This window comes from Microcaecilia unicolor, chromosome 1 (genome assembly GCF_901765095.1).
Source record: "Microcaecilia unicolor chromosome 1, aMicUni1.1, whole genome shotgun sequence".
Lineage (NCBI taxonomy): Eukaryota > Metazoa > Chordata > Amphibia > Gymnophiona > Siphonopidae > Microcaecilia > Microcaecilia unicolor.
This window is the reverse complement of record NC_044031.1, coordinates 620,530,608-620,556,800: the sequence shown is the minus strand read 5'-3', so window position 1 is coordinate 620,556,800 and position 26,193 is coordinate 620,530,608. Positions and strand designations below refer to the sequence as shown.

General features: G+C 42.9%; 1 protein-coding gene across 5 annotated transcripts in view; it reads right to left on the bottom strand.

Moving 5' to 3' along the window:
- The window catches only part of GPT (glutamic--pyruvic transaminase), a 137,879-nt gene that overhangs the window by 52,160 nt on the left and 59,526 nt on the right, over positions 1-26,193 (bottom strand). For all 5 annotated transcript variants that reach the window (XM_030220321.1, XM_030220313.1, XM_030220304.1 and 2 more), the window contains 3 exons: positions 3,892-3,981; positions 2,651-2,759; positions 2,251-2,384 (listed from right to left, as the gene is read on the bottom strand). In XM_030220321.1, the coding sequence (XP_030076181.1) occupies positions 2,251-2,384; positions 2,651-2,759; positions 3,892-3,981 (333 nt within the window). The remainder of the gene's footprint in view (positions 1-2,250; positions 2,385-2,650; positions 2,760-3,891; positions 3,982-26,193) is intronic.

Genomic DNA, 26,193 nt, shown 5'->3' with positions numbered 1-26,193 from the left:
CTTAGGTAATCTATTCCAAAGGTTTGTGGACAAACAGTAAAAGGCTCTTTTCCTAATGCTTTTCATCTGACCTTATTTAAACATTGAGTTACAAATCTGCCGTCCTGTGCTTAACGAAACACCCTTCCTGGTATATAGGGTATTATTAAGGTGTTTAAATATGGTGGCTGCATTTCATAATGGGCCTTATGAAACAAGTCTAGCATCTTAAAATAAATTCTATATTTAACTGCCAACCAATGGTAGTGCAAAAATAATGGGGTAACATGCTCAAATTTATGTCTATTACCCAATAATCTAATTGCTGCATTCTACAATATTTGCAGTCTTTTTAGACTACTCCATGTTAAACCTGAGTATATAGAATTATTATAATCAATTTGTGAAATGAGAAGCGTGTGTAATAATGATTTTCTTTCAACTCAAGCCACTCTTGATTCACTACAATCTAGCTTTTGTCCTCTACATTCTACAGAAATAACCTTTGCCAAAGACTACAGTCACCTGTTCCTGGCCAGATCCAAGGATCTTTACTCAGTCCTAACCCTTCTCGATTTATCTGTTGCTTTTGACACTGTGGATTACCACCTACTCCTTGATACACTGTCCTCACTTGGATTTTGGGGCTCTGTTTCTTGGTTTTCTTCTTATGTCTCCCATTACACTTTTAGTGTATGCTCTGGTGGATCCTCCTCTACTTCTCTCCTACTATCAGTTGATGTGTCTCAGGGCTCTGTCTTGGGACCTCTTCTCTTCTCTCTCTATACTTATTCCCTTGGTGCTCTGATCTCCTCCCATGGTTTTTAGCATCATCTTTATGCTGATGACCCCCAGATCTACCTCTCCATACCAGATATTTCAGCAGGAATCCAGGCCCAAGTCTCAGCTTGGTTGTCTGACATTGCTGCTAGTGTCTCCTCACCATTTAAAACTGAACATGGCCAAAAATGGAGGTTCTTATCTCTCACCCTAAGCTCATCTCTCTCCTTCCTTTCTGTGGATAACACTCTCATCCTTCCTATCTCCTCAGCTCATAATCCTGGGGTCATCTTTGACTCCTCTCTCTCTCTCTCTCTCTCTCTCTCTCTCTCTCTCTCTCTCTCTCCCTTTCTCTGCACATATCCAACAGACTGCTAAAATCTGCCATTTCTTTTTCTATAACTTCACTAAAATATATCCCTTCTTTTTAGAACACACTACCAAACCCCTTTTCCACACTCTCTTCAACTCCCACTTAGATTACTACAACTTGCTTCTTACAGGTCTTGCACTAAACCATCTCTGTCCCCTTCAATCAGATCAAAATTCTGCTGTGCGACTTATCTTTCGCCAGTGTCACTACATTCACATTACCTCTCTCTTCAAGTTACTTCATTAGCTCCCTATCAGTTTCTCTACACAGTTGAAACTCCTTTTACTGGCTTACAAGTGCATTCAATCTGCAGTTCCTCAGTATCTCTCCTCTCTTATCTCTCCCTACACCCCCTCCAGAATACCACTTATCAGGTAAGTCACTCTTATCTCTGTGCCCTTTTTCTCCACTGTCTACTCCACCAGTCCCTGCCACCTTGCTACATAGTAAGCCTGAGTCAGTACATCTGGTCCTATTGAAATGCAGATTAAAAACCCAACTTTTGAAAGCTGCTTTTAAATCTTAAACCCTTATTCACCTGTTTAATACCTATGTTGCTTTAATCATTTCCATAATAAATGAAATGCCCTAATCTTGTCCTGTTTCTCTGTATAGATTGTAAGCTCTACAGAAGTCTATAAAATCTTAAAATCCTGAATGGAGTGGAACAGGAGCAAATCTATTCTCTTTTAAAAAGTACAAAGACTGATGTGTCACTATGAAGGTACATGGTGGCACATTTAAAACAAATAGGAAAAATATTTGTTACTCTGTGTATAGTTACGCTCTGGAACTTATTGCCAGAGCAAGTGGTAAAAGCTGGATTTAAAAAAGATTTGGACAAATTCCTGGAGGAAAAGTCCATAAATTGTTATTAAGGTAGACCTGGAGAAAGCTACTGCTTATCCCTGCAGTTACATAGGATGGCATCTTGCCATTTTTTGGGACTCTGCCTGGATTGGCCACTGTTAGAAACAGGATTGGATGGACCCTTGCTCTGATACTGTAGGGCAGCTGTTCTATTCTCATGTTTGCAGGATGGGCAGTGTTCGAGGTGCAAGCGAGTGGTCTACAGAATATGGGATCTCTATACGAGATGGTTGAGGTAATTTTCTTACCACTATGCCATCACTGGCTCCCGTAGTGAGGTAGATATTGTCAGGATTACTTGGGATCCCTCCGTCTCGTCTCTCAATGAATTTTGCAACATCCTGACGAATCACTTCGATTCCTTGACTGGCACTGTATGCCCCTGTAGAGAGAAAAGCATTTCATTTTGTCCAGGATTTCTTAGCCGCACTCCCTTTCGGCTCCCCTGCTCTGAAGTACATGTGAAACCTCTTCCAGATATAATAACCCTACCACAGGTCACCGTGCAAACCATAGCATGACAGTAATAATACATATTCCCAGGCCAGTACTTCTTCTGAGTAACTCCCCTCTCCCCTAGGCGATGCCCCTTCCCTCTAATGCAGACAGTTACTGGAACCCCCATCCTCGTCCCCGATGAGTACTCACCAGAACTCTGTCCGGAGCATGCCTGCAGGATCCGCCTGGCTTTCTGTTTGGAATCTTCAGGGAACTTGTTATCATTGAGCATCTCAGGGTAGAGGCAGAGGGCAGTGACCTGTGAGAACAGAGGGAAACATGAGGAGATGCTCATTTTCCCAGGACAAAGGACTCAACATGCTCTTGCTAGCACATAGGGACGTATGATGCGAGACACAGAAGGGAGATGGACTAGTCCAGGGAGGCCTCTGTGTAGTTTAGAGAGTTGCATGGGAATGGAGTTAGCGGACTCCTGCGGGGATCTCCTCCAGATCCATGGGGATCCCGTGGGGATGGACGCAGGTCCTGCAGGGTTCCCACGGAAGTGTAGTGCCAGGCCAGTCTACCTATCCTTTCCTTGTGTTTCTATGTTAGCTTAGCAATTATAATAGCACTAAAAAATTAATGGATATGGTTGATAGCGTTGAAATCCCCTTAAGCACTGAGAGGGGAAGTTATCAACATAGGCCACTGTTATGTTGGGTTATTTTACCACGTCGGATTATTTTAGTAAAAGGGATGGGCAGGGATAGAGGAGAATACTTGCAGCAATAGGCAGGGCAAGTGAAAATTCTGTCCCTGTGCAACTCTGTAGTATAGTTCCAGCAGAGGCCCTCAGCTGTAGACTAGAATGACCCCCCCCCCCCCATGGAGGAAACCAGAACTATATCTCTCATAGCCAGTCAGGACCTCCACCATAACTCAGAAGTCATCCCCCAATCCTCCACCCACATCCCCAGATAAGACGCATTCATGCCAATTCAGGATTTGAACAAAGCATCTCAATAATGAGCAAATAGTAACTAGAAGCGAGTACACTAGACATCCCCAGGGGGTTTGGGGTCAGTAATTGAGGTACTTTAATGCTAACAACAATTTACACAGAGAACTGAACAAGTTAGATCACCTGATTTTGGGCACAGGGGGTTAATGGTGTGCAGGGGCCTCTAGGTTGAGGCTCTGTGGTCATTATCTTCCACAGCCGTGAGAAAAGCTGCCAGGACTTATCAAAGTAGAGAAGTAGCCTAGTGGTTAGTTCAGCAGCTGTGGAACCAGGTTCGATTTCCACTGCAGCTCCTTGTGACTCTGGGCGAGTCACTTAACCCTCCATTGCCCCAGGTACAAAATAAGTACCTGTATATAATATGTAAACCACTTTGATTGCAATCAAAGAAAGGCAGTATATCAAATTCCATTCCCTTTCCCTTTACCTGTCTTAGGAAGGTGAGGGGCTTCTGGCCCATGGCATGTGCATCTCCGATATTGGCTCTGATCACTTCTGTGAACGGTTTCTTCACCCCCTGAGAAGAGAAACAAAGAAATGTGATAGAAAAAACAGAACTGTATTTCTATTCTCCAAGTCCTGGGCTTTGGTATATCAACAACCATAGGCATGAGAGGTGCTCCAGTATGACTGGGAATGCACAATATTCTCTGAGCACCCGCTGCTAGACGAGATGAACTTTTGGTCTCATTCACTTTGGCCGTTCTTACTGTATGTTGCTATAAGTGCAGCCATTCCAGGTCATGCTGACTTTAGCAGAATGGGGGAGAATCTGAAGAAAGAGCTAACGGGATGGGTAGACATAGGAGAAATGGCAGGGCAGTGGTCAAAGCTGAAAGGAGCTCTAAATATGGCAACATTTTTTTAATGTAAGGAAATTAAACAAAAGCAAGAAAAAAAGGAAACTAATATGGTTCTCTAAACAAGTGGATGAAAAAAATCAAAGGCAAAAGAGGCAGCGTTCAAGAAATACAGAAGAACGCAAGTAGAAGATCATGGGAAAGATTATCGGGTAAAACTCAAAAAAGCAAAGAGGAAAATACATTTAGCAAAAGCACAGGCAGAAGCAAAATGGCTAAAGATGTTACGAGAGGTGAGAAGACCTTTTTTCAGATTACAAATGTAAGACTGAAAGCCACCAACTGACGCTATGTGGAGAGTGATGAGGAAAAACCAGATGTGCTAAGAAATCCCTCTGTTCTGTTTTCATGGAAAAAAAGATCCTGGAGAAGGGCTGAAGTTGGCTGCTAAGAGTATATATGGGAATGGAGTAGATATCGCACAATTCATAGTAGAAAGAGTATATGAACAACTTGAACAACTGAAGATAGACAAAGCCATGGGGCTGGATGGGATACACCCAAGAATATCAAGGAAACTTACAGAAAGTGCATATAACGCAAATCCAATCCAGACTCCCAATTGAAGCATGTAGAATCTGTCCCAGTAATATTGTGTAACCACTCCAGGGCCCTCAGTCCCAATCCAAGGGCTCAGCCATGCAGAGCACAAGGCATCAAAGTTCAGTGGATCTCAATGAGGCCTTCTAGCACCTCACCATAAATAATCCAGAATGTTCCACGGGATGGTTTGTGAACCTTGAGTGGAGGGCTGCAAGACAACCTACAGATGTGGAGTATGAAAGAGCATATAGTGAAGATGCTCATAAATATATAAATATCAATAAATAAATTGAAAAAGTTCATGTGGGTAACCTAAAGTACAAATGTGGAGTATGAAACTGCATATAGTGAAGATGCTCATGTATTTATAAATATCAATAAACAAATTGACTAATGAGAAACCCAGCTCTGAATGCAAATTAAACTATTGTACTCAAAACACCAAAGACACTGCTTGACCTTAGTGAGGGACATCATCGAACGAAAACGTCTATCTCCATGGGTGTTTATCTCCGAGAACGGGTCTGTGAAGGGGCGGACAGAACCGTATTTTCAAAAAAAATAGACGTCCATGTTTTATTCGACAATTTGTGAGCTGGGCGTTTTTGTTTTTCAGCGATAATGGAAAATGAAAGCGCCCAGCTCAAAAACGAATAAATCTAACTGGTCCCCCTCACATGCCAGGACACCAACCGGGCACCCTAGGGGGCACTTTTACAAAAAAAAAAAAAAAAAGGTAAAAGAGCTCCCAGGTGCATAGCACCCTTCCCTTGTGTGTTGAGCCCCCCCAAATCCCCCTCAAAACCCACTGCCCACAAGTCTACACCATTACTATAGCCCTAAGGGGTGAAGGGGGGCACCTACATGTGGGTACAGTGGGTTTAGGGGGGTTGGACGACTAAGCATTAAGCAGCACAATTGTAACAGGTAGGGGGGGGGATGGGCCTGGGTCCATCTGCCTGAAGTCCACTGCACCCCCTAACAACTGCTCCAGGGACCTGCATACTGCTGCCAGGGAGGTGGGTATGACATTTGAGGGTGAAAATAAAAAGTTGTGAAACATCGTTTTTTGTGGTGGGAGGGGGTTAGTGACCACTGGGGGAGTCAGGGGAGGTCATCCCCGATTCCCTTTGGGGGTAATCTGGTCATTTAGGGCACTTTTTGGGGCCTTATTCGTGAAAAAACAGGGTCCAGGATAAGTGCCCTAAATTCTAGCTACAAACGCATACTTTTTTTCCATTATCGGCGAAAGGCGCCCATCTCTGTTCGGGTGATAACCATGCCCCAGTCCCGCCTTCACCACGCCTCCGACACGCCCCATCAACTTTGTACGCTTCCGCGATGGAGTGCAGTTGAAAACGTCCGAGTTCGGCTTTCGATTATACCGCGTTATTTGTTTTTGTGAGATAAACGTCCATCTCCCAATTTAGGTCGGAACTTGGGCGTTTTTCTCGTTCGATTATAAGCAGGAGTGTCTCCTAAAGATCTCAGTACTCCAGGTATGATTCACCTTTGATAACCTCTCAGTGGACAGAGAGGGATCCAAAAGAGGACAAGGGCCAGCTGGCATTGTGAGATGTTATGGAGAAGGAGCTAGCTGTAGAAAGAAGCAAACAGCAGGTGACAGAGGACAATCAAGGCCAACTGCAGCCATGGAGCAATACACATAACTCAGGGCTTCCTCAGTCTTGAGAGATTCCTGACCTAACAACACACAACCTGGCACTTCCTGAGAACACCCAGACCTCGCACTGGATGATGGGGAGATATCCTAACCAGAACCCTTTGCTGTAAGGAGAAAGCAGATCATAGTGAAACTGGAAGGTGTATTTAGAACACATTGACAAACTTCATAGCAGCAAATCACCATGACCAGATGGTATTCATCCCAGAGGTTTGATACAACTCAAATATGTAATTGGTAATCAATCACTAAAATTTAAAAAGGCCCTAATGCTGATCCAGGGAATTACAGACCAGTGAAACTGATTTTGGGGCCTGGCTAGTTGTGAAAGCTACACCTGGAGTACTATATGCAGTTTTGGTTGCTATATTAAAAAAAAAAAAAAAAAAGCAACACTAGAAAAGTTACATAGCACAGCAATAAAAGTGGGATGGGCTAGCAGTATATGGGTTAGATGTGGTTTGCTTCGGATGGGATGACCATAAATGAGATGTGAGTTAAGTTTGTCCTGTGTGAGCCTAAACTACCTGGTTATTGGGGGGGGGGGGGGGGGGGGGGGGGGGTAGGAAGGTAGGGGTAAAAAATAAAGTGTGAGGAATTATAAAAAAAAATTGCTTGATTCATTGTTATGCAAATTTCAAGTTGTTTGGTGCATTCTTGAGTTTATGTAAGTCATTTTGTTGCCAATAAAGATAATTAACGAAAAAGTTAACAAGATAGTGGCTAATATCACCATTATCTGGATAATTTCAGACTTTTCAGTTTTATTTTCAGCCCAATGATTTTCATATAACATCCAAAGACAGAGAAGTTATACATTCATAGTTATCAGGTCAAATTATTTTTTTTGTCAAGGGCTATGCACTAGAAATGAAATTGGGCGACTAGATGGTCTCGAAGTCTTTATCTGCCATCATTTTCTTTGTTTCGGCTCTATACATGGATATGGAGTGAGACATACCCCTGGCCCTCCCTAATAGAATGACAAACAATTCCACAAGAGTCAGCAAAACCAAGTCCCAGAGTGGGAAAGACCAAGGCAATGAAACAAGAAAAGTTGATAAGTCTTTATTATATATATTCGATTAGACACACTCCTGATCAGCACCATATACTGTTTACACATGTTTTATACTCAACACACTCACATTTATATGAGAATGCACTTTTTAAAATTTATTTATCTGTATCAACTTCTGACTGAAGAAGGGAAAACACGGCCCTTTGTTGAGCTTAAGCGGGACTATCATTTGGCTCCGACAGATCATTTTGCATATCTGCAGATTTGAAAGATCTGGGCTGGATTAACCTTAGTGAGGATGTGCAAGATACATTGAACACAGCTCTGACTCTTGGGGCCCAGAACTCTGTGCCCCTCCGATATTACCACAGGTTTCTCCAGGACTCCACAGAGGACATTGACTACATTAGTAGAGCACAGGCCTGGGCCAGAGACTTGGAGACCAAGATAACAACAGAGATATTTAGCGATTTTCTTCGTTCAGCCCAGAGCGGTGCAATTTACACGCGTCATTGAGCGTTACAGTACAAATTTGCGATGAGGCTTTATGTTTCTCCATCAAGAGCGCTGAAGGCAGGGTTTGGTGACTCAGGAGTGTGCCTTAGATGCGGACAGGCACTGGCAACACTTGGCCATATGTTTTGGCACTGCCCTAATATAGCGGACTTTAGGTCCCGGGTGCTGGTCGAAATTCGGGCATATTGGGGCCGCACGATACAAAAACATCCGTTGCTGCTCTTTGGGATTTATAAAGAGGCGAAATCTACAGTTCCGGGATTCGCCTCCTTTCTCAGGCGAGCAGTGTTGACTGGGAAAAAGACTATACTACTGAACTGGCGAGAAACAGCGACCCCATCAATAAGCTTTTGGAGGACGCAAATGATTGAACTTCTGAAATTGGAAAGATGTGGAGTTACAAATTTTGCCTCTAAAGAGGGCAGGAATCTAGAGAAAACGTGGGCGAACCTTTGGGATACCTTGCAGCCTGCGGCAAGAAGCAGAATACTGAATTAACACGCTGTTGGGCTCGATCCATGTGACTTGGACACCTTGCAAATAACAGGGATAACATGGGGGGGTACCAGGGGGGGCAGGGGGGAAGGGGGATCCTGGGGGAGGGACAGGGGATCCGGATAGGAGGGAACAATACTGGGAATGTACACCTGCTATGAAGATATGTTTTTGTAGATTGTTTCCTTCAAGTTATGTTCTGTTGCTTTTGAAATTTAATAAAAATGAGTTAAACATAACATTTATTTTATTTATATTTATTCATCTTCACTTCTTTGTTTACAAACTTAATTATGATTTAATCTTCTTCTGTATCCATCTACCCTTCAGAACAGTTGCATCCAGGTTAATTCACCACATATGTTATATTTGTTTTACAAAGCCAATGTTATAGCATTACTTATTGTACTTGATAATCTGTTTATGTAATTTTTAATATGTATGATTCATTTGTTTATTTTTTGTTATGTAAGACATATTGAACCTGAGTCACTCTTGGGCTAATATGAGGTAAAAATGTCATGCATTTTCATTCATTCAGTAATAAGTAAATAATAATTTAAAAAAAAAAAAAAAATATATATATATATATAATTAAAAAAATATTTATGAGCATCTTTACTATATGCAACTTTTTTACTCCACATTTGTAGGTTATCCTCTGCTTTTTAAATTGCATTTTATGGATTTTTATTTAATCTTTTTATTTGGTCTTTGCACTTTTCATTGGTATCTTTTATCACTCTTTCGTCACTGTATTTACATATGTCTGTCTTTCTGTTTTTAAACATATGTGTCACAACTGTCAGGAAGTCCGGAGTAGTGAGCCCTTGGACCACTGCCAGTGACCGGCTGCAGCAGGTGAACCACCCAAACAGGAAGCGAGGATGAACACAGACAGGCTGGTACAAGCAGGACCGGAGCTAGCAAGATTGAAACTGAAGCTGTTGGTAGGCAGGGCTGGAATAAGCAGGACTGGAACAGGATTCAGGATTCTCGAACCGGATGCTGGAACAGACTTTGCTTGGCCTGACTGGAACCGGATGCTGGAACGGACTTGGCTTGGCTGGAACCGGATGCTGGAACAGACTTGACTTGGCTTGGCTGGAACTGGATTCAGGATTCTCAAACAGGGTTCAGGATTCTCAAACAAGCTTGGCTGGAACCGGATTCAGGATTCTCAAACAAACAGGATTCAGGATTCTCACACAACCTTGGCTGGAACAGGATTCAGGATTCTCACACAGGGCGGACACAAGCAGGGTCAGAACCAAAGCTGAAGGCTTGCAGGGCAGACACAAGCAGGATGGGAACTGAAGCTACAGACAAACAGGGCAGACACAAGCAGGATAGGCACTGAAGCTAAAGACAAACAGGGCAGACACAAGCAGGATGGGCACTGAAGCTAAAGACAAACAGGGCAGACACAAGCAGGGTGGGAACTGAAGATAAAGACAAACAGGGCAGACACAAGCAGGATGGGAACTGAAGCTGAAGACAAACAGGGCAGACACAAGCAGGGTGGGAACTGAAGCTAAAGACAAACAGGGCAGACACAAGCAGGATGGGCACTGAAGCTAAAGACAAACAGGGCAGACACAAGCAGGGTGGGAACTGAAGATAAAGACAAACAGGGCAGACACAAGCAGGATGGGAACTGAAGCTGAAGACAAACAGGGCAGACACAAGCAGGGTGGGAACTGAAGCTAAAGACAAACAGGGCAGACACAAGCAGGATGGGAACTGAAGCTGAAGACAAACAGGGCAGACACAAGCAGGATGGGAACTGAAGCTGAAGACAACAAGACAAGAACTAGCAGGGCTGGGACTGCAACAAGCACACACAGACAAAAACTCATCTGAAGAGCTCTGTTGCAAAGGCAAGTCTGAAAGTTCCCAGGTGCTTAATAAAGGCAATTACAGATGAGGTCACAGGTGAGGCTTGGCAGCAGAAACACCAGGGCAAGTCTGGAGTGCTGGAACATCAGGACTGGAATGAACTCTGGAATATGTCTGGGAAATAAGAAGACAGTCCACAGCAGCCATAGGGCCCGGCCACCAGGAGGTGAGGTGAGTGCAGGCATGGGATACAGTCACAGCCGTGACAATATGTCTCTTTATATTTTAACTATCTATATTTTTTGTATATTTATATGTATTTTAATATGGTTGTTTTTGATCCACTATACAGAGAATATATTTATATATTTATTTTATGGCTTTTAAAGACTCCTGACGAACGGACCGTGCTACTAATAAGTGGGACTAATAGTAAAATAGCACATTCCATCGACAGCCAACACATCCCCTCGATAACCCACATTGATAATGTTCCCTCTAAATATCACTGAATATTGATCTTACTATCTGTATCTGTTGCTGTCAATGTCTGAATCTCAAGGGATTATAATTAAAGGAGTTTTATATTGTGAAGCGACTGTTCACGCTATCCAAAAATACTAGGACTAGAGGGCATGAGTTGAAGCTACAGTGTGGTAAATTTAAAACGAATCGGAGAAAATTTTTCTTCACCCAACGTGTAATTAGACTCTGGAATTCATTGCCGGAGAACGTGGTACGGGCGGTTAGCTTGACGGAGTTTAAAAAGGGGTTAGATAGATTCCTAAAGGACAAGTCCATAGACCGCTATTAAATGGACTGGAAAAATTCCTCATTTTTAGGTACAACTTGTCTGGAATGTTTTTACGTTTGGGGAGCGTGCCAGGTGCCCTTGACCTGGATTGGCCACTGTCGGTGACAGGATGCTGGGCTAGATGGACCTTTGGTCTTTCCCAGTATGGCACTACTTATGTACTTATGTACTTATGTACTTCATTCAAGAGGAGCCCAACCTGAAACTAAAAAGATAGTTTTGCAGTAGTAACAATAAATAGAAAGGAATTTGAATTTAATAGGCATCTATTTTTGAGTTCAAGCATATAATATTTTATAATGAGGCAAGTGGAACTGAAGCAGTCTGATTGATAACGCGTGTTTTGTCATTTTTTTCCCAAGTTTGTGCATTCATATTGTACGCTTGATGCTTCTCCAGGTTATAAGATGAAGGCCTGCTCCCCCTGAACTTAAATTGATGTTACATGACTGGGTTAATCAGCTTCTTTCTGAAGGTAGTTTTCCACCTACAGTGTGCAAAATTATGTTAACCCTTATTGTTAACAACTCTAGGTAAACCCTATCACAACTTGGAAACTATAGACCTGTTGCATCTGTTTCCCTTTTTGTTAAGATTATAGAGGGTATAGTAGCATCCCAACTGTCAAATTTTTTAGATCAGTTTAATATTTAATATAGTTCTCAATCTGGATTGCATGCCCATTATGTGGTTGGCTCAATTTTGGATAAAGCAAAATGTATTCTAAGGGAAGGAAAAGAAATTGTGTTAATGCATTTGCCTTATCATTGGCATTTGATTTAGTCGATATTCAGATACTTTTCAAGGTGTTAGATGATATTAGAATCTCAGGAAATGTACTGAACTGGTTTCATGGTTTTTTGACAAGAACTTATAAGGTGAAAATGAGCAATATAATATCTGATGGTACCTCGCGGTTCTCCTCTTTCACCTATTTTATTTAATGTGTTTCTTTATTCTCTTGGAAAAGTCCATAGACCATTATTAAAATGGACTTGGGGGAAATCTATTGCTTATTTCTAGGATTGTACTGTTTTGGGATCTTGCCAGGTACTTGTAACCTGGATTGGCCACTGTTGGAAACAGGATGCTAGGCTTGATGGACCTTCAGTCTCTTCCAGTATGGTAATACTTATGTACTTACGTAGAGTCCTACGCTCCAGTGATGGTCTATAACCTAGTTTGATTGTGTTATACTCATGCAAATATATATAATAAAGATTAATCAACTTTTCTTGTTTCATAGCCTTGGTCTTTCTCACTCTGTGTCCTCCCTAAGAGAATCCCAGCCTAGCCGAAAACCTGGAGGAGGAGAAAGGAATGGCTTGCCCGGGGGGGGGGGGGGGGGGGGTAGAAAGGCAAGTTATTTAGTGGGTTTGTGAGAGATCTCATCTATATTTTGTGCCTGAAAAAGTTTACATTTTTGAAATCTGAATGTCAGTACTTGAAAATGAGCCCAGTCCCCGTCTGGTCATTCACCCCTTATTGCAAACAGGCAGCTAAATATCAACCTGTTATTGTGCAAGGTGAAGGGCTAATGCTATCACTCAAATCTGATTTCTGGTGAATAAACAAGTTTAGCTCAGATCTGCAGTGTTAGACTTTGTGCAGGAGCCAGGCAAAACACTTCAGAGGCCAACAAGCCATGGGACAGATCTGGCAGCTGACTCAGACCTGGCCCTAGGGACTTGCTCTCTGTTCTCTATCCTGTCTTAAATAGCTCCCCTAGTCCTCAGATTTCTTCTGCCTTGTCCCTTTCATCCAGATCCAAACCAACTTCCTGGTTTTCAGATTTCTACATTCCTACTTCTCCTTCTCACCCCATTTATCTCCATTTCCCCTGCTTCTCTCACATCTGTCCCCTTTGGGTTCCAAGGCTTCAATTAATGCCCTTTCCGATCCCATGTCATTCTCCTACCCTGTCTGGACAGCTGGTATTTGCTGTTCCTTCAATGAGATTCTTGTGCATAGATGAGACCTTCAAACAGACTTACCTCAAATCAATTTCCATTCCCCTGCTGTTTAAACTGGGCAAAGTTAATCTTGAAAGCATTAATTTAAACATTTCCAGTGTACCAGGTTGATTTTTCTTTTATGTCTGTTGTCTGATAAAAGTGCTCATTACCAGAAGAAAGTCAGTGTTGTTCAAAGATGGTTCTCAAGGTGAGCAGAGGTACCGACAGAGAGCACCCTGACTCTGAAACCTGAATAGAACCCACCTCTCTTACAAAGAGTCAGCAAGCCAGAGAATTACAAATAAAACTCACTCTGTTCTGCTCCTTCCTGTTGTCTCTCTATCCCATGATATCTCTCCATTTCTGTTCCGAATCCCTTCACTGATCTACTGCCTTCTCTCTGTGCTCAGGATTCTCTCCCACACCCTCCGCTCTTCTTTTGGCATCCTTCTGTCCCAGACGGGGAGGGGGGGGGAGGGGGGTGGCAGTGGAACACTTTATTGGTTGGAGGAGCCATTCAAACCAATTTCTGGCCTTGCTCCCAAGCTCTCTAGTTGTCGATTCTGTGTTGGGTAAAATATTGGTTGAGCCATGACCCCCAGTGGCGCATCCCATTCTACTACCTATGATGCCAGGTTTCTCTCCCACCCCCTCTGCAGTCATTCTGCTCTTCTATTGGTCTCTTTCTGTCTCAGAATGGCTCTTCAGTCCCCTTCTTAATCCTGCACAGGTCATTAGTGAAATGAAACATTAAGTATTATGTTTTGTTCTGGAGATTGTATCGCACTATAGAAGCACACCTGCTTTGGCAGCATCTTTTTTGAGCCTGCTGGTGGATCCTTGTCTGTCACCAGTGAGAAACTTCACTAAACACAGCTGGGAATGGCTTTTCTTCCACAAGACAATACAGTAATGCTTCCTAGAACACGTCTTTGTCTCTTGTGTTCTGGGTTCATTATTTCACAAAACCACAGGGCTCAGTGTAAATATCCACTTCACTACTGGTTTGTATCTGATAGTTACCAGGCAGCTGAATATATACATTCCTGTGCTGAAGCCATTTTACTGTGTTTGGATTTAGCTCACAGCTTTTCATTGATAGCTCAAAGCGAGTTACATTCAATACAATAGGTATTTTGGTGTTCTCAGAGGGCTTACAAAAATTATGTCTAAAGCTAATGTTTACAAATGGGTTGGTTTTGCACATATCATGACAGTAATGAATCTCACTTCTAAGCCAGGGTATGTAGAATATGATCTCAGTCTCTTACGTTTACTGCTAGTACTCAATGTAGTACTTGCATTGTGCCATAAAGCACTTCCTTCTGGAGTCCATAAGATGTAAGATGTCAAGTCAAGGCAACTTCTCAAGTCTGTGGCACTCAATCCAATGGGGAATATTTCTGTCTTTTTCTTCCACATTTTCTTGCTCTCTGATTGTATTTCTCGGTACGCGAAGATCTTCTTCTAATACCATATTCACCTCAGCAATCACTCTGCTCTGACACACAACATCTTCTGGTTATTCCTAACTTCTGCCAAGCCCATGTGGATACCATTAGGACTTCCTGCTTTGGAGTGGTGGCTCCAACCCTTTGCCATAATCTTCTTCTCTATCTTAGGAAAGGTATGGAAAACAGGTGTGAGGATGTTATAATGCCGTTATATCGCTCCATGGTGCGACTGCACCTTGAGTATTGTGTTCAATTCTGGTCGCCGCATCTCAAGAAAGATATAGTGGAATTGGAAAAGGTGCAGCGAAGGGCGACGAAAATGATAGCGGGGATGGGACGACTTCCCTATGAAGAAAGACTAAGGAGGCTAGGGCTTTTCAGCTTGGAGAAGAGACGGCTGAGGGGAGACATGATAGAGGTATATAAAATAATGAGTGGAGTGGAACAGGTGAATGTGAAGAGTCTGTTCATGCTTTCCAAAAATACTAGGACTAGGGGGCATGCGATGAAACTACAGTGTAGTAAATTTAAAACAAATCGGAGAAAATGTTTCTTCACCCAACGCATAATTAAACTCTGGAATTCGTTGCCGGAGAACGTGGTGAAGGCGGTTAGCTTGGCAGAGTTTACTACTACTACTACTATTTAGCATTTCTATAGCGCTACAAGGCGTACGCAGCGCTGCACAAACATAGAAGAAAGACAGTCCCTGCTCAAAGAGCTTACAATCTAATAGACAAAAAATAAATAAGTAAGCAAATCAAATCAATTAATGTGAACAGGAAGGAAGAGAGGAGGGTAGGTGGAGGCGAATGGTTACAAGTGGTTACGAGTCAAAAGCAATGTTAAAGAGGTGGGCTTTCAGTCTAGATTTAAAGGTGGCCAAGGATGGGGCAAGACATAGGGGCTCAGGAAGTTTATTCCAGGCATAGGGTGCAGCGAGACAGAAGGTGCGAAGTCTGGAGTTGGCAGTAGTGGAGAAGGGAACAGATAAGAAGGATTTATCCATGGAGCGGAGTGCACGGGAAAGGGTGTAGGGAAGGACGAGTGTGGAGAGATACTGGGGAGCAGCAGAGTGAGTACATTTATAGGTTAGTGGAAGAAGTTTGAACAGGATGCGAAAACGGATAGGGAGCCAGTGAAGGGTCTTGAGGAGAGGTTAAAAGGGGGTTAGACGGTTTCCTAAAGGACAAGTCCATAAACCGCTACTAAATGGACTTGGGGAAAATCCACAATTCCGGCAATAACATGTATAAAATGTTTGTACATTTGGGAAGCTTGCCAGGTGCCCTTGGCCTGGATTGGCCGCTATCGTGGACAGGATGCTGGGCTCGATGGACCCTTGGTCTTTTCCCAATGTGGCATTACTTATGTACTTATGAATTGAAAACCGCTGAAGTAGTGACTGCTTAATAATGTCTTGGCATGGTTGTCTCAGTGGCCTATAGAGGATGCTAGGCCCAGAGCATTGAGGATCCGGGACCAGAATGGCTTTATTATTTGCGAATTACTTCACCCAGGGTTTTGCTTTTATAATTAAAGGGCAAGAAAAAAAGAGAAATTTATGTTTACATTAATTAAACTGTGGAACCTGTTACTGGAGGATGTAGTAAAGGCAACAAACATAGCAGGGTTCAAAAGAGGTTTGATCAAGTTCCAGAAGCAAAAGTCTTTAAAACTATTAGCCAGGTAGACTCAGGAAAGCCATCACAGATCCTTGAAAATCAGATATGAAAAATTGATCTACTTTTTTTGAGATTTGAAGGGCCCTTGTGGCCCACTGTTGGAGACAAGATGCTGGGCTTGATGGACCATGGCCTGACTCAGCATGGCTTATGGTATGTTTCTAAATTCAAAGCTCTTCTAAAGGCAATTATTTTCCTATTGCTTTTCAAGCCATGATTAATGAATCATTTTGGAGGGGTGACTAATTAAACTGGTGAGATGTTTCAACCACCCTCTTGTTCACTCCTTATCTCTCTCCACTATCTCTTCCCATTGTATATACCTATATCGTACTGGTTAATACTGTGTTGTACTGTGTTCAAAAGCCCCCTTCCCCCTTTATTTTTATTTTTGTAAACTGCTTAGATTGCCTAGGATATATTCAAGAAATTTGTGTTAATAAAGTGAATCTGTTTGGAATATTCTATTCCTGGGAAGACTCAGCTGTTTCTTATTGTGAGCCACCTTGAACTTTGTGGTATTGGCAGTCAATAAATACGATATGTAATGTAATATATAGATGGTATATCAAATTAAATTGAACTTGAGCTTCTTCCTCCACTTGACGCACAGCATAATCACTTGGCACTGATGTCTCTATTACAAATACAGTTCTCATGTTTTCCTTGCTGGCCACGATGTCCAGTTTTCTTGCATTGATCTTTTTCCCAGTAGGTTTTGGAACGTCCAGGATAATTATAATCTCTCTATTCTCCATAATTCTCTCAGGATTGTGATCCCAGTGTTTTTCTGGTACAGGGACGTTGTGATGTTTACAAAGTTTCCATTGGATGACACGTTCAACCTTATTGTGCTTTTCCCATATAGAAACCTTCTCTCGTCAGAATTTTGCAGCCTGCTGCAAGTTGTATAACCAATTCCACCTCTTCCAGACAGAATTCATATATATCAGTTTTCCCTATTCTCACTGTGAACCATCTGATCTGTAATCCACTGTCTTGGACTGCAACTAAATTTCCCATGATTTAGCTTCTATTCACTTCTCCATAACCAATCATGTGGCTGGTTTTGATCGAGATATGGTTCCTGTATTTACCACCACTAGTACTTACTACTACTACTTACTTCTATAGCACTACTAGACATACCCACTGCTGTACACTGAACATGTAAGAGACAGTCCCTGCTCAACAGAGCTTGCAAACTAATCAAGACAGACAAACAGGACAGCCTCCCCACTAGACCTCTCTTCAGCCAAACTAGGGCTTCTCTGGGACTTCCAGGGCAGCCCACAGTTGCCCACTTTCCTGACAGTCTCCAGTTCCTGCCTCCCCTTGCAGTTTCCCTTCTTATTCCAACTAGGCCCTGATTACCATCAGCTGGCCTTCCCAGGAAAACTTCCCTGGGACTACAGTTCCCCTAATTCTCACTCTTACAGTGACATTTTCTTCTCCATTTCTTAACATAGTAACATAGTAAATGATGACAGATAAAAACCTGAATGGGCCATCCAGTCTGCCTAACAGTCACACTCATTATCAAGTCATGATTAAACCAACAATGAATGTGATACAAAATACTTGATCATTGTCTCTTTGGTTTCTGGGACACAGACTGTAGAAGTCCGCTTGACCCTGTACTTAGGTTCCAACTACTGAAGTTGCCACTGAAGCCCACTCCAGCCTATCCAAATACGCCTTGTCATTTGCAGGACCCAGACTGTAAAAGTCTGCCCAGCACTGTCATCACGTTCCAGCTACTAAAGTTGCTGTTGAAGCCCTTCCAGCCCATCCAAAACCGGAATGCCATATACGGGACCCAGGCTGGTGCTGGGCAAGCTTGTACAGTCTTAGTTCACAGTCGGAGTCTTAGTTCACAGTCGGAGTCACCATCTAAAGTGCCACTCGACATGCAAACACACATGCAACCAAGTTTTGTTATTTTATACCATTCATTTTCTAATTAGAGATCCTCTGTGTTCAACCCACACCATTTTGAATTTGGTCACTGCTTTTGTCTCCACCATCTCCCTCAGGAGGACATTGCAGGCATCAATCACCCTCTCCATGAAAAAAAATGTCCTGACATTACTGCTGAGTCTACCACCCCACAACCTCAGCTCATGTCCGCTAGTTTTACCGTTTCCCCTTCTCTGGAAAAGATTTGTATTATATGTCTCTTGGGATACAGTTTCTAGTAGCCCAATATTACAAACCACCTTTCTTCTCATTGAGCTAAGCACCCAGGGCCAGATTTAGTAAATGGTGCCCACATTTATCTGTGTGAAACTCCTATTCTACAGAAAGTGCTCCGCGCTAAGCACCCTTTATAGAATAGCACTTAAGTGCCGATTCCCAAGCCCACAAGGATCTCATTTCAACCCCCCCCCCTTTTCTCTGGGTCCCCCTGGGTAGTTTGGAATCTCTTCCCAGTCCTTCCATCATCTCCCCCTCCCCCCGCAGGTCCAGATTTTCTTTTGTCCCCTTCCCCTGCCAGTCTAGCATCTCTCCTGCCCTCCACATATTCAACAACTCTCCTGCCACTCCTGCAAATCCAGCTGCTCTCCCTCCCCCGCCCAGCCCCATGGCACTTCAAACCTGTCTCCTTGATCCCACCTCTCCAAGTGTAAGTCAGCAACTCTCCTGATGCCCCCTCCCCCGCAGGTCCAAACACCTTGCTTGCTTCTTCCCATGCCTGCAGCGCTTCAAATGTTTCTCCTTTCTTCAGCAGTGATCAACATATGCTGTCTGCAGCTGGCCCTGGAACCTTTCCTCTGCATGTCTCGGCCCCTATGTAAACAGGAAATTGCATCAGCAGGCGGGTGGGATGTGTAGAGGAAAGGTTCCAGGGCCAGCTGCAGTCAGCATGTGTTGATCGCTGCTGCAGCAAGTAAACAGGTTTGAAGCGCCGTAGGCATAGAAAGAAGCTGGAGAGGTGTGTGGCCCCGGGGTGAGGAGGCATCAGGAGAGCTGCTGACTTGAGGGGAAAATGCAGTATGAGGGTAGGAAAGAAAAAAGACACGGCTGCAAACGACATAAAAAAAAAAATCAGGCAGTGTCATGGGGACTTCTGAACTCCAGCGGCACACCTGGGGAGCAACCACGGGCACACCAGTTGAAAAACACTGACTTAGTAGCTTCATTGCATGCCCCCTAGTCCTAGTATTTTTTGAAAGAGTAAACAAGCGATTTACATTTACCCGTTCCACTCCACTCAGTATTTTATAGGTCTCTATCATATCTCCCCTCAGCTGTGTCTTCTCCAAGCTGAAGAGCCCTAGCTGCTTTAGCTTTTCCTCAAAAGGAAGTCGTCCCATCTCCTTTATCATTTTCGTCACCCTCCTCTGTACTTTTTCTAATTCTGCTCTACCTTTTTTTGAGATGCAGTACCAGAATTACACACAGTATTCGAGGTGCAGTCGCACCATGGAGTGATACAAAGGCATTATATTGCTCCCTGTTGCCCTCACTCTTCCTTAAGGCTTCCCTCCACCACCTTTCTTGATCCCTCCACTCAGCTATTCCCTTCTTTCTGTCCCAAGATCTCTCTTCATCACGATCCCTCATCCTTCCACTCTTCCATTGCCCTCACTCTTCCCTAAGGTTTCTCTCCAACTCCTTTCCTGATCCCTCCACTCTATTGCCATCTTTCTGTCTCAAGATGTGTCTCCATCCTCATGGTGCTCTATTTTTACCATTGCTTTAAATTTTTATGTACGTCCAGCTATTGACATTGCGTTGAGATATGGAATCCACTTATTTGCTGATGATATTCAGTTATTTATTTAGTTGGATCAGCCCAAGAAGGCCTATTGGAGAAATTACAGATTTGTCTGACTTCACCAAAAACGTGTCTGACTGAAATAAAAAATTGGATGATGTTGAATAAGTTGCAATTGAATACATCCAAAACCAAATTCTTGTAGATTCATACAGGTAATTGTCAGCTTTCTTGCCCATCTTATCAACGGAAGGGTCTAATATAGTGACAAAAGACAAAGTACATAGTCTGGCACTTTTGTTAGATGCTCGATTAACCTTTGATAACCATATTTCTCAGTTGGTCTCTTAACATAAGAATAGCCATACTGGGTTAGACCAATGGTCCATCTAGCCCAGTATCCTGTTTCCAACAGTAGCCTAGCCAGGTCACAAGTACCTGGCAGAAACCCAAATTTCATGATTCCAATCCCAGGGCAAGTAGTGGCTTTCCCCGTGTCCATCTCAATAACAGACTATGGACTTTTCCTCCAGGAACTTGTCCAAACATTTTTTAAACCCAGATACTCTAACCGCTGTTACAACATCCTCCAGCAGAGAGTTCCAGAGTTTAACTATTTGAGTGAAAAAATATTTTCTCCTATTTGTTTTAAAAGTATTTCCATGTAATTTCATCAAGTGTACCCTGGTCTTTGTATGTTTTGAAAGAGTGAAAAGTTGATTCACTTTTACTCGTTCTGCACCACTCAGGATTTTAAAGACCTCAATCATATCCCTCCTCAGCCATCTCTTTTCCAAGCTGAACAGCCCTAACCTCTTTAGCCTTTCCCCATACGGGAAGAGTTCCATCCCCTTTATCATTCTGGTCATTCTTCTTTGAACCTTTTCTAATTCCACTATACCTTTTTTGAGATACAGCAACCAGAACTGAATGCAACACTCAAGGTGGAGGAGTGGCCTAGTGGTTAGGGTGGTGGACTTTGGTCCTGAGAAACTGAGTTCAATTCCCACTTCAGGCACAGGCAGCTCCTTGTGACTCTGGGCAAGTCACTTAACCCTCCATTGCCCAATGTAAACCACATGGAGCTTGCCATGAGTGGGAAAGTGCAGGGTACAAATGTAACAAAAAAAAAGGTGAGGTTGCATCATAGTGTGATATAGAGGCAGTATAATATTCTTGGTCTTATTTTGCATCCCTTCCCTAATAATTCCTAACAACTTGATTGCTTTTTTGGCCGCCGCCACATACTGGGTAGAAGATTTCAGCATACACTAAATCAACCGGCTCACCATTATCTGAATGTTTATTCATGTCTTCAAAGAAATGAAGCATATTGGTGAGGCAAGACTTCCCTTGGCTGAACCCAAGCTGATTCTATCCCATTAAACCATGTTTCTCTACATGTTCTGTAATTTTATTCTTTATAATAGTTTCTATCATCTTGCCTGGCACTGACGTCAGGCTTATCGGCCTGTAATTTCCTGGATTACCCTTGGAACCCTTTTTTAAAATCGGTATTACATTGGCCACTCTCCAATCTTCAGGTACTAAGGACGATTTTAATGACAGGTTACAGATCACTAACAGCAGATCAGCAATTTCATGTTCTTTCAGTACCCTGGGTTGTATACCATTCAGTCCAGGTGATTTATCACTCTTTAACTTATAGATTTGGCTCAGTATGTCTTCAAGGTTCACCAAGATTTCTTTCAGTTCCTCTGCATTGTCACCCTTGAAAACCATTTCCGGTACAGGTAAATCTCTTACATTTTCTTCCGTAAAAATTGAAGCAAAGAATTCATTCAATCTCTCCACTATGACCTTGTCCTCCCTGAGTGCCTCTTTTGCTCCTTCATGATCTAACGCTCCCTCAAATTCCCTCACAGGCTTTCCGACTCTGATGTACCTGAAAAAATTGTTAGTATGAGTTTTTGTCTCTGCAGCATGTTTTTCTTCATATTCTGTTTTAGCCTTCTTTATCAATGCTGTTGTTTGCTATTCTTTCCACGTTTACTAATATGTGGAATACATCTGGTCTGGGCTTACAACAAGTATTTTTAAACAACGTCCATGCCTGCTTTAATGTCCTAACTTTTGTGGCTGACCCTTTTGGCTTTTTTTAAACCGTTTTCCTCATTTTGTCATAGTCGCCCTTCCGAAAATTAAATGCTGCTACGGTAGATTTCCTTAGTGACTTTACTTCAGATATCTGCTCAAATTTGATCATGTTATGATCGCTGTTTCCCAGTGGATCCAACACCATTACCTCATTTTATGCCCTGCATTCCACTAAGGACTAGATCTAAAATAGCTCCCTCTCTTGTCGATTCTTGGACCAGTTGCTCCAAGAAGCAATCATTTATTACATCTAAGAATTTTACCTCCCTAGCGCTCCCTGATGTAACATTTATCCAGTCAATATTCAGTAATTGAAATCACCCATTATTATAATGTTGCCCAATTTGCTAGCTTTCCTAATTTCTGTAAACATTTTTCATCTCCCTGTTCGTTCTGTCCTGGTAGATGGTAGTACAGACCTACCAGTTTACTCTTTTCCTTTATACATGGAATTTCTATCCACAAGGATTCCTCACTGTTATCTGTTTCATGTAGAATATTTGTTTTGTTTGATTCAATTCCCTCTTTAACATATAGCGCAACCCCCCCCCCCCCTCCAATTGAATCCATTCTATCATTGCGATCATAGGAGACAACGTTTCAAAATTATTGGATGTGCTGAACCTAATAGAAATTACCTCTCCCTGGACACATTCAAGGAATTTATTCAACATTGGGGGTGCTCAAACACCCACAGAGCTGGCTCCTATGATTGTGATATAATTTGTACCCTGATAACACAGTGTTCCATTAATTGTCCTCCTTCCACCAGGTCTCTGAGATGCCTATTATATCTACCTCTTTGTTTAGTACTATATACTCCAACTCTCCCATCTTATTTTTTAGGCCTCAAGCATTGGTATATTATCTTCATTTTATTATCTACACCAATTACCCAGGATTCTTACTTATTTTGCTTAGTTGCTTTATGCTTATGTAATTTCACGCATTGATTATTGCAATGCATTGTTTGTGGGGTTACCTGACAAGAGTTTAAAAAGACTCCAGCGTGATCAAAATGCAGCTGTTCGACTTCTGAAGGATTTAGGTTTACAAGATCATAACTTATCTATTCTGTCTTCTTTGTATTGGCTTTCAATTTAAAAATATTGCACCTTCAAAACGCTGGTGTTGACATTTAAAGTGTTTCATAGTACCAAGATATGTGTTCCGATAAGCTGCCAATTTGTACTCCTAAGTGTTCATTACGTTCTCAGAGTGAGAAGCGTCTTCTTTTAACTCCTGCCAGATCCCTTCATTTATAGTGTGCTCACTCTTGAGCTTACTTATTTTATGTTCCTGGTTGTTGTGGAACAAGGTTCCTCCCTCTGTGAGATCTATTAATGATCTTTTGGGATTTCATAAGGCTGTTCAAACTTATTTATTTTAATCTAGCAATTTGATGAGTTGAAATGGAAATTGTCAGACTGGAACTGTTGTTTAATTTTATTTTATTAAACGAAATAAATAAATAAGCAACAGAAACAGAGAAAAATGTAGGCAGATAAAGACCATATGGCCTATCCAGCCTGTCCATCAATAACATCTATTCTCCCCATCACTCCTTTAGAGATCCTAAGTCAGGCTTGTCAAACCTTTTTGTTATTGGAGGCCACATTTAATACTTCATAACATTCGGAGGATCAAGACACACGCTCTTTCTCTTCCATGCCCCTTCCCCACCTTCACCTATTCTCTCTCTCTCATATGTACCTCCCCCCCCCCCCCCCCCCCCCCCCCCCGGCTGTCTCATTCTCCTCTCTCTCATAAGTAAACACCCCCCCCCCCCCCCGGCTGTCTCTTATTCTCTCTCTCTCTCTCTATGTACCCCCCTCCGGCTGTCTCTCATTCTCTCTCTCATATATGTAAACATCACCACCACCCCCCCCCCCCCCCGGCTGTGTCAGCAGGCCACCACCTTCAGGCCTTCCTGCAGGTATGAACTCGGCTGACCCTGGAAGGGCCCTTCCCTGGACACAGCACTCCCAGAAGCAGACTCCAAAAATATGCTTTAAACCGCTTTATTCCATCAGCAAGGCCAAGACATTTCCTCTTCCAGACACAGTCCTTGGTTACAGCACATATCACCCCTTGTTCCTTCTCCCCGCCAGCCACAGTTTCTGGATACAGTTTAAATCATTCACTGCTTCCCCAGCATGACCTGATTCCTGGACACAGTTTTAAATCACTCACTGTTTTCACCAGCATGGCAGTGTTCTGAACACAGTTCAAGTCACTCCCTGTTTCCCCAGCATGGCACCACTTCTGGACACAGTTTAAATCACTCACTGCTTCCCTAGCATGGCATGACTTCTGGACACAGTTCAAATCACTCACTGCTCCCCCAGCATGGCCAGGTTCCTGGACTCAGTTCAAGTCACTACCTGTTTCTCCAGCCGGGTCTGACTTCTAGCCACAGCTGAAATCATTCACTGCTTTACAGCACAGCACCTCTCTCCTCCTTGAGTGGAACAGCTGCTTAACTTTTCCTCCAAGCTTTCCCCAGCCTTGAAGAAGGTTTGTTATGAAGCCTTTCAACTTCTTCCCTTGTACCTGAGCTAGAGCAGCAATCTCCATGGGCTCACTTCCCCAGTCATCTTGGGCTTGGATTTCCTCTCCGACCTCTTTCTCCACCTCCCATTCCATGGGCTCCTCTCCCTTTATTTTCCCCAGCTGGTCCTCTCCCTCCTGATTATTCCTCCTCAGCCAATCCCCCTCCTCTCCCTCAGTATCCTGGGACTTGTAGTTCCCTTGCTGCTCCCTTTGCTTGCCCCCAGGGCTTTGCAGGGGTTCTTGGGAACTGTAGTCCTCCTCCCTTCTCTGGATCTTGGGAAACTTATGCCTCCGTGAAGGTGTGGCTTCCCAGCCCCTAGGATCCTGGGACTTGTAGTTGGAATCCCGGGTATGAAACCTATCCATCTTGCTCCTCTCCCGGATCCCTTCTTCTCTGACCCTCAGGGGTTCCTCACAGCTGTTACAGCATTGAAATGTGCAGGCCAGCCTGATGCACATTTGACATCCTTATTCAGGGTTAACTGTGCATTTGGAAATAAATGAAACCAAATGTGTTTTCTCTTTTAGGTTTAAATCTTATTTTATTGAAGTTTCAAACATGAACAAGGTCTAGACACAACAAAGCAAGCAATCGTCATCAGCAATGACATATACCCAATGGGGTAACTCTGTCATCCTAAATAACTGGATCCTTCCATGTAAACTAAGAGGCAAATGTCACCAGCCTAATATTGTAGTAGAGGTATGATGAAGTAAGACATCCACATTGATACAATAAAGTTGTGAGGTCCACATTCTTAAATAGATGTCTAGATATCAGAAAGAACAGTCCACCTATTTAAGAGGAACACCCTCCCCCCCCCCCCCCCCCCCGCCATGAAGTCCTAATTCTGTCCTGCGATGCCAAGGCAAGCAATTTAGTAAAGTTAAATTTAAACCCAGAGTAGTCTTGTGTTTTCTCTTTTAAAACATCATTTCCTCCAAGTGTTGTACAATAGCCAAACATGCAGATTACATACAATTTTAATAAAATACAGAAATGCAAACATCTGTGACCTGGACTTTTAAAATAAAGCTTGTTCTGCAGAAGCTGTGATACTCTCTTAGATGTATCCTTCCACTGCATTGCACCCCACCCTACCACACAGCCTTCACTCTGTCTCATTCCCTTTACCTTCGATGAAGACTTGCTTGCCTGCTGTGAGTGGCCTGCAGGAGCTCCGGGTGAAGTCCTCCAATGGGATCCCTGCTTCTCTGCCGCAACTGGTTTCATCACGAGGTTGTGGCATGCAGCACCAGAAGTTGAGGTTGATCTTACGATATTTAAGTCTCACGAGACTTGATATCACAGGAACAGCCTCAACTTCCGGGTGGCTCGACTGTTCGACTTTTGAAGGATTCAGGTTTACGAGATCATATCTCATCTATTCTTTCTTCTTTGCATTGGCTTCCAATTAAGAAATATTGTACTTTCAAAATGCTGGTGTTGACGTTTAAAGTGTTTCATAGC